This window comes from Procambarus clarkii, chromosome 25, assembly GCF_040958095.1.
Source record: "Procambarus clarkii isolate CNS0578487 chromosome 25, FALCON_Pclarkii_2.0, whole genome shotgun sequence".
Taxonomy (NCBI): domain Eukaryota; kingdom Metazoa; phylum Arthropoda; class Malacostraca; order Decapoda; family Cambaridae; genus Procambarus; species Procambarus clarkii.
In genome coordinates, this window is record NC_091174.1 from 15,408,406 (window position 1) to 15,422,408 (window position 14,003).

Consider the following 14,003-nt stretch of genomic DNA (forward strand, 5'->3'; position numbering starts at 1 on the left):
CTCCAGAAAATAGACTGTTCCTGAGTTAAGGTGTGTGTGTGTGTGTTTACTATTTGTATTTACTATTTGTGCCTACAGAATCGAGCTACTAGCTCTTGGACCCTGCCTTTCTTACCAACCTATTTTCCTCAGTTATGTCTACTACATATTTTTAACACACACACACACACACACACACACACACACACACACACACACACACACACACATATATATATTCCCAGGAAGCAACTCGTAGCAGCTGTCTAACTCTCCCGTACCTATTTACTTCTAGGTGAACAGTTGCATCAGGGTAAAAGAAACTCTGCTCATTTGTTTCGGCCTCAGCCGGGGAACTGTCGAGTGTGTGTGTGCGCGCGTGTGCGTGCATACATGGTTACTAATCAATCACGAAGCAGATGAAAAAATAAAATCCTTCTTGACAATCGATTCTTGTGTGTGTGATGTGCGTTCAGCTTGTGTGTTACTCAGTGATTGTATCACAAAATCTAACTCGATATCACCGTGGTCTTACCGCCGTCTCCCAGCTTAAAGCAGCTGGCCCCTCCAGAAAGTTTCTTACTCAAGCTGGCGTCCCAAATAAAAATTACATAGATAATCAGGCCTCATTATATTTCGTAAGCTTAATGTACCAAAAAAAAATGGTATTTTGATTTTTATGTTTGCAACTAATGAATTTTTATTTGTATTAACAATTAGTTTATAGTTTTTAGTATTTTATATTAATTATATTTGTGGTTTGGGATGAAACTGTGTTCCTTACTGTCTGTTTATTCCCTGTATGTCTCCATGTACGGGTGGCGGGTAAAGTTGGTGCGGTACGAGACGTCGTCCGGGGCGCCGCGGCAGCAACGTATAAAGGGCGGTGTGAGTGTCCGGAGCCGGCCGGTGTGGAGGCGGGTCGTGGACCATCACCACCCACTTACATTGTTCGCTCTCTGAACCTGTTGACTCGCGTTTACAACAACAGCCCCGATTAACTTCTTCCACCTCCCCTCATTCTCACTGTATAATTTACTATTTTCTCTTCGTGTTGGGCATAATAATATCTAACTCTGGAAAAAACTTTTTGATATATTTGTGGGGGTGTATTTTTTTCTAATGATAGTTCACATGTGCGAGGATGGTGCCAGGTATGGGCGTAGAGCGATGACATGTGGAGGTGACGAGCGTCAATGTAAGCCGTATATATGTGCGTCTCCGGCTGGCCGATTACACGGTATATCAAGCCCTTTATTTCCGGGTTATGCAATGGGTCAAAAATAGCGGCAGGTAAACTGGCAACAATTTCAGTGTGAAGGAGAAGCGGTGCACTTGGGTGCCTGCGTCAGTGTTGACGTCTTCAGTATGTAATGGCCACCTGCAGTGAACAACAGCTGTGAACAACTGAACATCATTGAACAACGCTACACAATTCAAATGAGGTAAAACACTACTGAACAACACGATACAATGTAAGTAAAATTACGATACAATACCAGTGAACACAATACAGTACACTAGTGAACAACACAGAACCAGTGAACCACTCGACACACACAAACAGTGAACCAGTCGACACACACACACACACACACACACACACACACACACACACACACACACACACACACACACACACACACACACAGTGAACCAGTCGACACACACACACACACAGTGAACCAGTCGACACACACACACACACACACACACACACACACACACACACACACACACACACACACACACACACACACAACCAGTGAACCAGTCGACACACACAAACAGTGAACCAGTCGACACACACAGTGAACCAGTCGACACACACAACCAGTGAACCAGTCGACACACACACACACACACAAACAGTGAACCAGTCGACACACACACACACACACACACACACACAGTGAACCAGTCGACACACACACACACACACACACAACCAGTGAACCACTCGACACACACACACACACACACACACACACACACACACACACACACACAACCAGTGAACCACTCGACACACACACACACACACACACACACACACACACACACACACACACAACCAACCAGTGAACCACTCGACTCACACACACACACACACACACACACACACACACACACACACACACCCAGTGAACCAGTCGACACACACACACACACACACACACACACACACACACACACACAAAAACAGTGAACCAGTCGACACACACACACACAACCAGTGAACCACTCGACACACACACACACACCCAGTGAACCACTCCACACACACACACACACACACACACACACACACAAACACAACCGGTGAACCACTCAACAGAAAATTAGGTTCGAACCAGATGTAAGTTATCAGAGATGGCGCGAGTCCATGAATGGAGGCAAGAGTGCCCATGTGTGAAGCAGACCGCCAAACCAACACATCAAGCATCACACACGCGTACACACCTGTACTGAAATAAAAGGTTTGAAACTCAAGACGCACGAAAACATTCACAACTAGAACCAAGAATGAACCGGTCGAGTGTCAGACCAAATGCCAAAAATACCTAGCTTGAAACAGACCAAGTGTTTTGCCTGACGACAAGATGGCAAAAGTTCATGGTATGAAATAAGCTAGATGTCAAGAATTCATGGTGTGAAATAAGCCAAATGTCAAACGCCAGGTGTGAAATAGTCCAGGTGTCAAACGGACGAGGTGTCAAACTTGCTGTGATAATCAAAACAAGACAAGGTGGAACCTGGCACCACAGGCATACTGGTACCGCGAGAGGTGTCTCAGTCGAGAAAGTAATTTTGACCAGTGAACTGTGAACGATGCTGCGACTTCTTCGCTAGCAACGCTTCTTGATAATGCCTCTCGTACTGAGGGAGGTGTCTTCCTCCTGCTGGTTCCTGCTAGCGGTGGGACTTCTGGCCACGGGTGCGTCAGGAAACAGCGGTAAGGAGGAAGTGCTTCGTCGGCTGAACAATGGTTCGCGTCCCTCCTATACACTCTTCATCAATCCCTCTTTTCCTCACTCTGCTGCGACGCGTCACAACCCTGCAGCAGGAGGCGGTAGAAGCAGCGGCCTGACATCAAGGACTTACCCCAGTCCTCACCTAAGCCTGCGTAACTCGCAAGAAAAAATACAAGACGATGCCTCACGCTCCATAAACGGGCAAACTTTGACTAGCGCTGTAAGTGAGAACTCTGCCGCGAGTTCTTTTAATAATGTGACTGTGAAAGACTTATCTGGGCAGAGGAAGAAAAATATTTACAGAATCACCAATATCGATAAAGGTGGTCTAGCTGGAAACCAAATTTACGAATCTGATGTGGTTCATGATCCACAGCAGAGAGACGACTCTGTGATGTCTATCTTGGGGTTAAACCAAGAGACATGGTCGTCGACGAACAGGAGCACGCAGTGGAAGGGTCGTAGATCTACCGACACCGACGACTACTACCTGCAGGAGGAGGAGGTACTGGAAGGTGTAGATAGGGACGATCCTGAGGCCCTGCTACCTGATCCGACAGGCCCTGCACTCACCATCCTCGAGAAGCGACTTCAGCACTCCAGCATTCGTCATCGTAAATCTAGGAAAAACTTCGTCCGTACAAGAAAGTCGCCCAAGATGCGGCCGCGCTCCCACACAGACAATTACGAAGTCCTCCACGTCTCCAAGCCGCCTCTCACTGATTCTGAAAACGAAGAGTTGCAAGCTGCAAAGGACTGGACGCAGGACTCCGTTGAGGCCACGCCCACGTCCTCCCCATGGTACTCCTCGGGGGCACCCAACCTAGAGAACAAATTTCGTGCCACTGGAGATCTGGTTCCGACGAACGACATCAACGCGTACGACCAAGACGATTTGACACCGGAGCAACATGGCGCAGAGAGTGTCGGAGAAGCCGACGTAGACGTGGTGACTAAGTTCCTGAGGATCGTAGAGTCGCAGCATCTCCTCGGGGACAATTGTACGAAGGGCACCAGCTTCAACCTGGGCGAGGGCGTGGTCGATCGCTACGCCCAGGAACGCTTCCGCCTAGAAGGGGAGATCGCTGTCAATCGCGCCAATCTCTACACTCGCCTCTGGAAGTACTCGGCGCAGCAGGTGCTGGCTTCAGAGTACCTCCTCCATGCGGAGGTCCTCACCATGGTGGAGTTGGATGAGGACATCTTCGCAGCGGGAAACTGCTACGACAAGTACGAATACCAGGACTATATCCTCTTCTGCCCCTTTGCTTACCGGCTTCCCGAGGGCAACATTTTAGTGAAGGATCTTGCGGTTGAGTACAAGTACCTCTCTAACACCTCCGAGTGGTTCTTCATCGCCAGGAAGAAAGCAGAGTTAGCCATCAACAACTACACTCACCTCACTAAAGGTCAGTCATTCAACACCGTCGTCGACACAAGGTGTAGTAAATAATCCCTTTAGCTTCCTATTTTGAAAAACTGCTTCGCTTGTGGAAATAATTTCTGGATCAGAAAGGTCTGTCAAAGAGATTAGAGCCAGCATTATATGTTGCATCTTTTAAATTCATTAAATCCTATACACCAAAGGGTACTGATTGTTTTGTGTGTGTGTGTGTATATATATATATATATGTCGTACCTAGTAGCCAGAACGCACTTCTCGGATTACTATGCAAGGCCCGATTTACCTAATAAGCCGAGTGATTTTCTTTATTTTCAATAAATTGTTTCCTATTGGTTTATTTTAAATATTATTATTATAATATATTAAGCACATAAATTATTAATTAAGTTATGTTAGTTTAGGTTAGGTTAAAATAAGTTAGGTTAGGTAGGGTTGGTTAGGTTCGGTCATATATCTACTTTAGTTTTAACTCAAATTTTAAAAAAAATTAGCTCATAATGAAATGAATAGCATTATATATATATATATATATATATATATATATATATATATATATATATATATATATATATATATATATATATATATATATATATATATAATATATATATATATATATATATATATAGTACCTAGTAGCCAGAACGCACTTCTCAGCCTACTATGCAAGGCCCGATTTGCCTAATAAACCAAGTTTTCATGAATTGTTTTTCGACTACCTAACCTAACTTTTTCGGCTACCTAACCTAACCTATAAAGATAGGTTAGGTTAGGTTAGGTAGGGTTGGTTAGGTTCGGTCATATATCTACGTTTATTTTAACTCCAATAAAAAAGAATTGACCTCATACGTAATGAAATGGGTAGCTTTATCATTTCTTAAGAAAAAAATTAGAGAAAATATATTAATTCAGGAAAACTTGGCTTATTAGGCAAATCGGGCCTTGCATAGTAGGCCGAGAAGTGCGTTCTGGCTACTAGGTACGACATATATATATATATATATATATATATATATATATATATATATATATATATATATATATATATATATATATATATATATATATATAATATAATAAAGCTCCACACCCTAGAAGTGACTCGAACCCAGACCTCCAGGAGCACATTGCAACTGGTGTCACGGTGTCTTAATCCACTCGACCATCAGTGACTGCACATAAGGAGGTGATAGCCGAAGCTATTTGCCCCCCCCCCTCCCGGCGGCACTTTGGTGGTAATCTTGGGTAATCTTGGTAATCTATTTCACTTCATTTCAGTGGGGCCACGTGAGCATTCAAGCTTGTTCGCATATATATATATATATATATATATATATATATATATATATATATATATATATATATATATATATATATATATATATATATAATATGTCGTACCTAGTAGCCAGAACGCACTTCTCAGCCTACTATGCAAGGTCCGATTTGCCTAATAAGCCAAGTTTTCATGAATTAATTATTTTTCGACTACCTAACCTACCTAACCTAACCTAACCTAACTTTTTCGGCTACCTAACCAAACCTAACCTATAAAGATAGGTTAGGTTAGGTTAGGTAGGGTTGGTTAGGTTCGGTCATATATCTACGTTAATTTTAACTCCAATAAAAAAAAATTGACCTCATGCATAACGAAATGGGTAGCTTTATCATTTCATAAGAAAAAAATTAGAAAAAATATATTAATTCAGGAAAACTTGGCTTATAAGGCAAATCGGGCCTTGAATAGTAGGCCAAAAAGTGAGTTCTGGCTACTAGGTACGACATATATATATATATATATATATATATATATATATATATATATATATGTCGTACCTAGTAGCCAGAACTCACTTCTCAGCCTACTATGCAAGGCCCGATTTGCCTAATATGCCAAGTTTTCATGAATTAATGTTTTTTCGTCTACCTAACCTACCTAACCTAACCTAGCTTTTTTTGGCTACCTAACCTAACCTTACCTATAAAGATAGGTTAGGTTAGGTTAGGTAGGGTTGGTTAGGTTCGGTCATATATCTACGTTAATTTTAACTCCAATAAAAAAAATTGACCTCATACATAGTGAAAAGGGCAGCTTTATCATTTCATAAGAAAAAAATTATAGAAAATATATTAATTCAGGAAAACTTTGCTTATTAGGCAAATCGGGCCTTGCATAGTAGGCTGAGAAGTGAGTTCTGGCTACTAGGTACGACATATATATATATATATATATATATATATATATATATATATATATATATATATATACTTTGTCTAATAAACTGAGTTTTTATAAAATATATTTTTCAATTTTTTTTTTCTTGTGAAATGATAAAGCTTTCCAATATATTATATCTGAATAATTTGTCTTTAATATGAGTTGAATACACACACACACACACACACACACACACACACACACACACACACACACACACTCAATGATGACAACCCAAGTTCGTCTAAACTGGATAAGAGGTAAAGAATTAAAACAAAAGGGATCGTGCAAAAAAATAATAATAAAAAAAAAACATTTAAGCCAACTACCAGAAATGGTTTAACAAAAGTGGATTGTACACATAAAGAAAAAATACAAGAATTCAGTTCTCTCTTTTCATTTTTCGTTTTTTTTCCCCCTTACGGGTCTGTTCATGGTATTTTTGATCTGATGCGAATCGTAAACGAAAATGGAAAACGAGAGCCTGACCTCAAAGTCGATGGGTGGAGTCGAGCTTCGGTCTGTGGCTGCGGTGGTAGAGGATGGGTTGGACAAAAATATATATAACGGACCGAAGTGCGAATAAATTGATAGCTGGGTGAAATATGACTGATAACTGGGTGAAGTACGAATTTGATGGGTAACTGAGCAAATAACTTCATACCTGAGTGACGAACTAGGTCAATGGATAACTGGACAGATGAAAAAGTCTAATGAATGAATGAACGAGAAGTGAATGGACAGGTAGCGAGTGAGACGAATGGACAGCTAGCGAGTGAGACGAATGGACAGCAAGCGAGTGAGACGAATGGACAGCTAGCGAGTGAGACGAATGGACAGCTAGCGAGTGAGACGAATGGACAGCTAGCGAGTGAGACGAATGGACAGCTAGCGAGTGAGACGAATGGACAGCTAGCGAGTGAGACGAATGGACAGCTAGCGAGTGAGACGAATGGACAGGTAGCGAGTGAGACGAATGGACAGGTTGCGAGTGAGACGAATGGACAGGTTGCGAGTGAGACGAATGGACAGGTTGCGAGTGAGACGAATGGACAGGTTGCGAGTAAGAAGGAATGTACAGCTTGCGAGTGAAACGAATGGACAGGTAGCGAGTGAGACGAATGGACAGGTAGCGAGTGAGACGAATGGACATGTAGCGAGTGAGACGAATGGATAGGTAGCGGGTGAGACGAATGGACAGGTAGCGAGTGAGACGAATGGACAGGTAGCGAGTGAGACGAATGGATAGGTAGCGAGTGAGACGAATGGACAGGTAGCGAGTGAGACGAATGGACACGTAGCGAGTAAGGAGGAGGAATGTACAGCTTGCGAGTTAGATGATTGGTTTATTAAGCAAGTGGGTAGAAGAATGGATAACTGGAAGAGTGGAAAGATAGACGAATGGATGGTCCCAATATTTAGAGAGAAGTACATAAATGAAATACAAAAATATATATTTTTTTTATATTAATCAACATGACGAAGGAATTAATATCAACAAAAGTCATCTCGAAATTTTTGGCTTCTGAAAGATCTTGATCTTAGAAAATACGTCATTGGGATGCTATCATAAAAAAAGGAGATATGACAGTCAAGGGTTAAGTCAGAGCGGGGAAATTCAGTAAGAAATTGGTAATTAGAGAAGGTAGACAGTGAGAGAAGTATATAAAATGACAGTATGTAGACAGTGAGGAGGGGGATTAGACAAGGAAGAGCAGAAAGAGAGGTGGGGGGTAGTAGACATTGAAATGAGAAAGAGAAATAATTTAGACAACGTAAACAGAGGGGGCAGACAGTGATAGGAAATAGATAGAGAAGGATAGGCAGAGTAGACACTGATTGGGGGGGGGGGAGACATAAAATGTAGACAGTGAGTGGAGGATAGACGAAGGGGTTATACACTGAGATTGGATAGACAGTGAGGTGGGAATAGATAATTTGGGGAAAACAGTGAGTGGGGTGTAGGCAGTGGGATGGAATAGAGATCGTAAGGTAGACATTGAGACTGAGACAATGAGGATAAATACTGAGACAGAGGAGTAGTAGTAAACAGTAGGAGAGGATAAAGAAAAAAAAGTAGACGGTGATTGGAGAGGAGAGAGAGAGAGAGATTTCAACCGCAAGAATCGAATATATTTACTTTTGTGCTACACAATTTTTATACCAGAATAAAAAAAAATCTCTTGGAAACAAAAGGTTTAATAATGATCGATTAGGTCACCTTTTAAAATTAGAAGGTCCTTTCTCTCTCCACTCTCCAGTTCCACCAGCAGAAAGTCAACAGACACGAACTAGACGGATGAAGGTACAATAGGTGGAATGGAGAAGCATACATTAACTCTTTGCCCATCTATCATTGGAGGGGAAGACGACATCCGTCAAGTTATAAGACTTATAACATTTTATGATTTATAACTATCAAACGTATTTTTTTTTAATATATCTAGTCTGTTATAATAAAGAGAATTGTAGATAAACAAGACCTGTAACACTTTAGCTGTCGCCCACTGTAGCACATTACTGCTTCGCAAGCACAGGTGTACAGTGCTCCCCGTACACTACAACACTCCTGCAGCAACACTCCACCGCATCACAAGCGCAGGTGTACAGTGCTACTCACGTAAACCGTCCTATACAGTGTACAGCGCTATCACTAATACATTGTACATCGCTAATGTGAACGCAGAGAACATTTGTATTCTGGGTTCGGAGATTTTAGGTAATTTTCCCAGTCTTTTACGAATAGGTTCTCAAGGAATATTTCTACTGGTTTGTCACTTAGCGTTTGATATTCTTCGCCAAAGTACGAGAGGACATGACGAACAAGAAATATAATAAACACCAGCAATGTTTACGCTGTTTTCAATCGACGGAATAAGGCACCATCCAAGAGCGCACAGTTGAATAACTCGTCCTAGTGATCAAATGAATAACTTCGCGTGGAAGAGCGCAAGTGAATAACTGGTCCCAGTGTACGGATGAGTAAATTCCCCGTCCCAACTCACATTTGAATGGCTCCCCGTCATGAGAGCAAAATGGTTTTATTGATACTTCTGTCCAGAAAAGTTTACTGAATATTTCGACGCTGAATCGGCTTAGTCCTCCATTTAAACTTCGTGTTTGAGATGATCGGTTTTCTTTAACGTCTTTAAAAGTCCGTATTATGTGTCCTCGTGGCCTGTGCTTCCTTTGAGTGAGCAGTCTTGGTACTCAATAAGACTTTCCTTTAAAAGATTTCAATCTTTTTCAGTCTTTCCTTCCAAATTATTTAGTGCCCCTTAGTCTCTTCAAAAATTGTTGCATTTTTCAGTATTTTTTCTCCGAAGGATTAAATTATTTTCAGTCTTTCATTCAACATAATTCTATAGACTTTCTGAAAGTTTGTTTAAAGTATTTTAGTGAGCTCTCGTCACAGTTGTAACCCACTTCTGGGTGCATATGCACTGAGAGATTCCTTAAGTCCTATGCAGTGTTCGGAACTGTAGTATTCTTGCTCGTTGGTCACTAAGCGGTCGTTGTTGCCTGAATAACCTTCCAGAGGTTGATTGGTCTTAAGCCCAATTATGTAAACTCTTATCCACGTTATCTAACTTGCCCTCCATGAAATTCGTGTGGTATTAGAATGTCATAGAATACCAAAAAATTTAAGAGGCAACGTAGCTTAAGATGCTTGAAATTAAAAATAAAAAATAATTTTTATAATAGCTATCTATTGCAAGCTCTACAACGCCGTTGTACGTCTGTTATCTTTAGATCCAAGACACTTCTAGGTCTGTTATATTTAGCTTCTCGACACTGTTATACGACTGTTATCTTTGTTAATATTTCAAAGATACCGTTTTGTTACGATATCCACAACACTTTTATATTTCAGTTATCTCTGTTACGAGCTCCGCGTCGCTGTTAAGCTTCTCTTATCTTTGCTACCAGCTCCAAGACATTTTATGTTCTCAGCTTGAGTCAGTCAACCAGGTGTTGATATCTTTCTGGTGTTCAGAGCCAGAATAGTAAATAAATAAACACGAATCAGGAGTTTTGAAAACTTATTGTGAAATACTTCTAAATTGTAATAAATATTCATGTTTTGAGCGTTGTGATAGATGAGTTAATTCTATGCATTTTAAGTTGTGAAACTGTAATTCGGCATTCAAAACAAATGGTTTAAATTCGTTCCGTATAGCCGTTGTTGATCCTCTCTTTATTAAATGTATTTAATTCTCATCATTCACATGGTCTTTTTTGTTTGTTAATGCTTTTGTTGACAAGCATGTCACTTTTCCTGTTCGCAGAGCATCGCTTATAATGAATCGGCCACTTACTGTAAATGTGTTGCCCATTCCCAAAATATTTGGCAAAAGCTTTACAATCCAGCAGCCGTTCTCCTAATAAATGAAAAGCACTTTACTGCTGTCGCGCTGTTTGAATTTCAATCGATTCTCAGGCTAAGCTTGTTAAATCTATGGCCAATCCTAAAGGCGCATTTATCAAATTAAACGTTAACAAAAGTTATATTTCTTGAATGTAATTTGTTAATTCATAAATTATAAGTTTGTGTATTGATAGGCCTAGGAGAGGTTAGGTCATATGTTTTGGTAATTAGTTTCTATTTGGTAATTATTTACGTTCGCATTACATAAGCGATGCATTTACAGACGAGGACTTGGAAACAGGATGCGAGTGAAACATTGTTCTAACACTGGGATATACAGGGAAAGGTATACTTCGCTTGGTGTGTGTGTGTATACACAGAGTTTAATCCTGAACATAGTCCAGGATTAAAGAATAGTATACTCGCTGGTTGGTCAGTAAGCTATTGTTATGGCCTTAACAATCCTCCGGAGATTGATAGGCATTAAGGCTAACATCCATTTGCTCGCAAACCGTTTTAGCGTAATCAAGTTTTCAATTGTGTGAAATATTTTTCATTCATACGCTGCTAATGTTTCACTGAGAGGCTTTTTGGGAGTAGCCTGGCCTTACAGCTCATTACATAAGAATTTTCACAATTAGTTATTATTTCTTTGCGTCTTCTACATGTTTCGCCCACGCTTTCCATATACAAATAATTCTTACCGGAGCTAACTTAAATAAAATTCAAAACCTTTATTCATAAATGGAAGAACATTTATAATTGGGAAAGTTTACTTAAAAATAAGTAAATACAATAATTACATGTCACAATAACAGCATAAGAAGTAGACATTGTCATTATCAGAACCAGAAACTTAATTGGAATCAATAACCTAACATAATTAAACTAATTACGCCTAATTGTACGCAAAACCACTATGAAACGCACTGTTTTTTGTTAAGAAAATACTATCAGAGACATACGACTTAAATTAGCTGTATGCCCATAGTAATAATTTGTATTTTATTAAATGCCGTATTTTATAATGCCGTATAACAAATATTAACGATTAAACCTTTTGGAAACGGTCGCTGGATTAAGGTTCCTGACTTCAGGAAAGCCCTTGAATCTGTTATCGCTCTGAAGTCTGTATAGATGTTCTAGTCCCTGAATAGTCATGTCGATTAGAAAGCCAATTTGAACAAAGCCTTACTATGACACATACTGATGCTAATTAGATTTGATTACTTTACACAAATTTGTCCATTACTTTATTTTTTTTTAAATTTGTTGGTGCCATTTTGTAAAATTTGCTGAAATTGAATTGAGACATTTGTTGTTGATGATGAGTCTTCTTAAGTCATCTCCACATAAGAAACCCTTAACTGTTAAACATGGTTATCAAGAACTGCCAATTTACCACCTTCATCACATGTGATTTAGACTTATTACAAGCATCTTTCCGAGATTGTTCAGAGCGTCACTATGTTGACTACAGTTGTTTGGGACATGAAACCTGTGCATATTCAGCCTTCAATTAGCGTAAAGTTGAGAAATCAAATGTAGGTGTATAATCAAATCCACAAGGGCCGTGACGAGGCTTCGAATTCTCATCACGGCCCTTGTGGATTTGTTCATTTGATGCATCATGTTGACCAGACCACACACTAGAAGTTGAAGAGACGACGTTGTTTCGGTCCGTCCTGGACTATTCTCAAGTAATTCTCACAATCGACTTGAGAATGGTCCAGGACGGACCGAAACGTCGTCGTCCCTTCAACTTCTAGTGTGTGGTCTGGTCAACATACTTCAGCCACGTTATTGTGACTCATCGCCTGCATGTTGATGCATCATGTTATTGTGATTTCTGTGTGTAATTAGGTGTGTAAACGTGTATAAGGCCTAGGTTGTTTTTTTTTTTTTTAGCAACATAATCACACAACCTTTTCCTGTTTGTCCAAATTCATTAGCACTATATTCTACTTTCTAGTTGTCCATTACGTCAGTATATGTACGATGGTCCACATGGTTGCTCATAAGTAAACAGGAGGATGGGCTGAGGAACTGAACAGTACTTCCATAGAGTTTCAGCAAGTGAAGGACGGGTGAACGATACCATTCGAGCAGGAAGAAAGGAGTTGGGAAGCCTAAAACGTGATAAAAAAAAATCCAGAAAGGGGAGAGAGCGAAAGAAAAAAGTGGAAAAAAAAAGTTTCAAGGTGATTGAATGGCGCGAGAGATGCTGGCTGGGTAAGATTTTGAAAAGTGTGAGCAGAGAGGATTTTTTTTCATCGAGAAATTCAATGAAGGCAAAATGCAATCTTGCATGCGGTGTGTCGGGTGGAGGAAGAGAAGGAGTGAAATGTAGCTTGACACTATTGCCATGCAGGGAAACAGTGAGTTGTACTTCACAACTACAGCGCCGCCTGGGAATAGTTTCTGATCGAGGGCCGATAGAGTGGATAGGTCCTTTACTAGATACGAGAGGAAGGGAGGAAAATATCAGGGGGGAAAGGCCAAGCCATGTCGACTATATAGCACTGGGAAAGGACCAGGATAAAAATTTGGGATGGGCCGCGGGGGGAGGGGGGAAAGGGATGGTACCCAACCACTTGGATGGTCCGGGATTGAACGCCGACCTGCATGAAGCGAGATCGTCGCCCTACCGTCCAGCCCAAGAGGTTGGACAGATACCAGGGGAAGTAGGTGGCTTTGCATTTGTTTACTAATGTTTCTGAGAGTGAATAGTTTCCCACGAAATCTGTGGGCCGGCCAGAGGCTTAGGGCCCGCGCAGGAATATCCCTTGAAAAAAAAATGTATCTTCAAGTGGTCACGTTCTTGAGTGACAGCGAGACAGACGAATGTGACTGCCAGTTATCTCATTACAGCTGTGATGCTGCGAGCCTTAATAGCGAAGTTGATCGTAATCACATGAGTGAGTCCGCTATGAAATAATCACTTTCATCTTCGGGCTAAATAAACAATGAGAGTGCTGTGGAGTAAAAATACAGCTCGCGTGCAAATTTAATTTAGCTTAATGAAAGCTTAGTACAACTGTTCCTGCATTGCTATTC

General features: G+C 40.7%; 1 protein-coding gene across 1 annotated transcript in view; it reads left to right on the plus strand.

Annotated features, from left to right (window-relative positions):
- Positions 1 to 900: 900 nt before the first annotated feature.
- Positions 901 to 14,003, plus strand: part of LOC123756339 (uncharacterized) — a 1,167,846-nt gene continuing 1,154,743 nt past the window's right edge. The window contains exon 1 of the mRNA XM_069331344.1: positions 901 to 4,363. Within this exon, the coding sequence (XP_069187445.1) occupies positions 2,848 to 4,363 (1,516 nt within the window). The 5' untranslated portion in view covers positions 901 to 2,847. The remainder of the gene's footprint in view (positions 4,364 to 14,003) is intronic.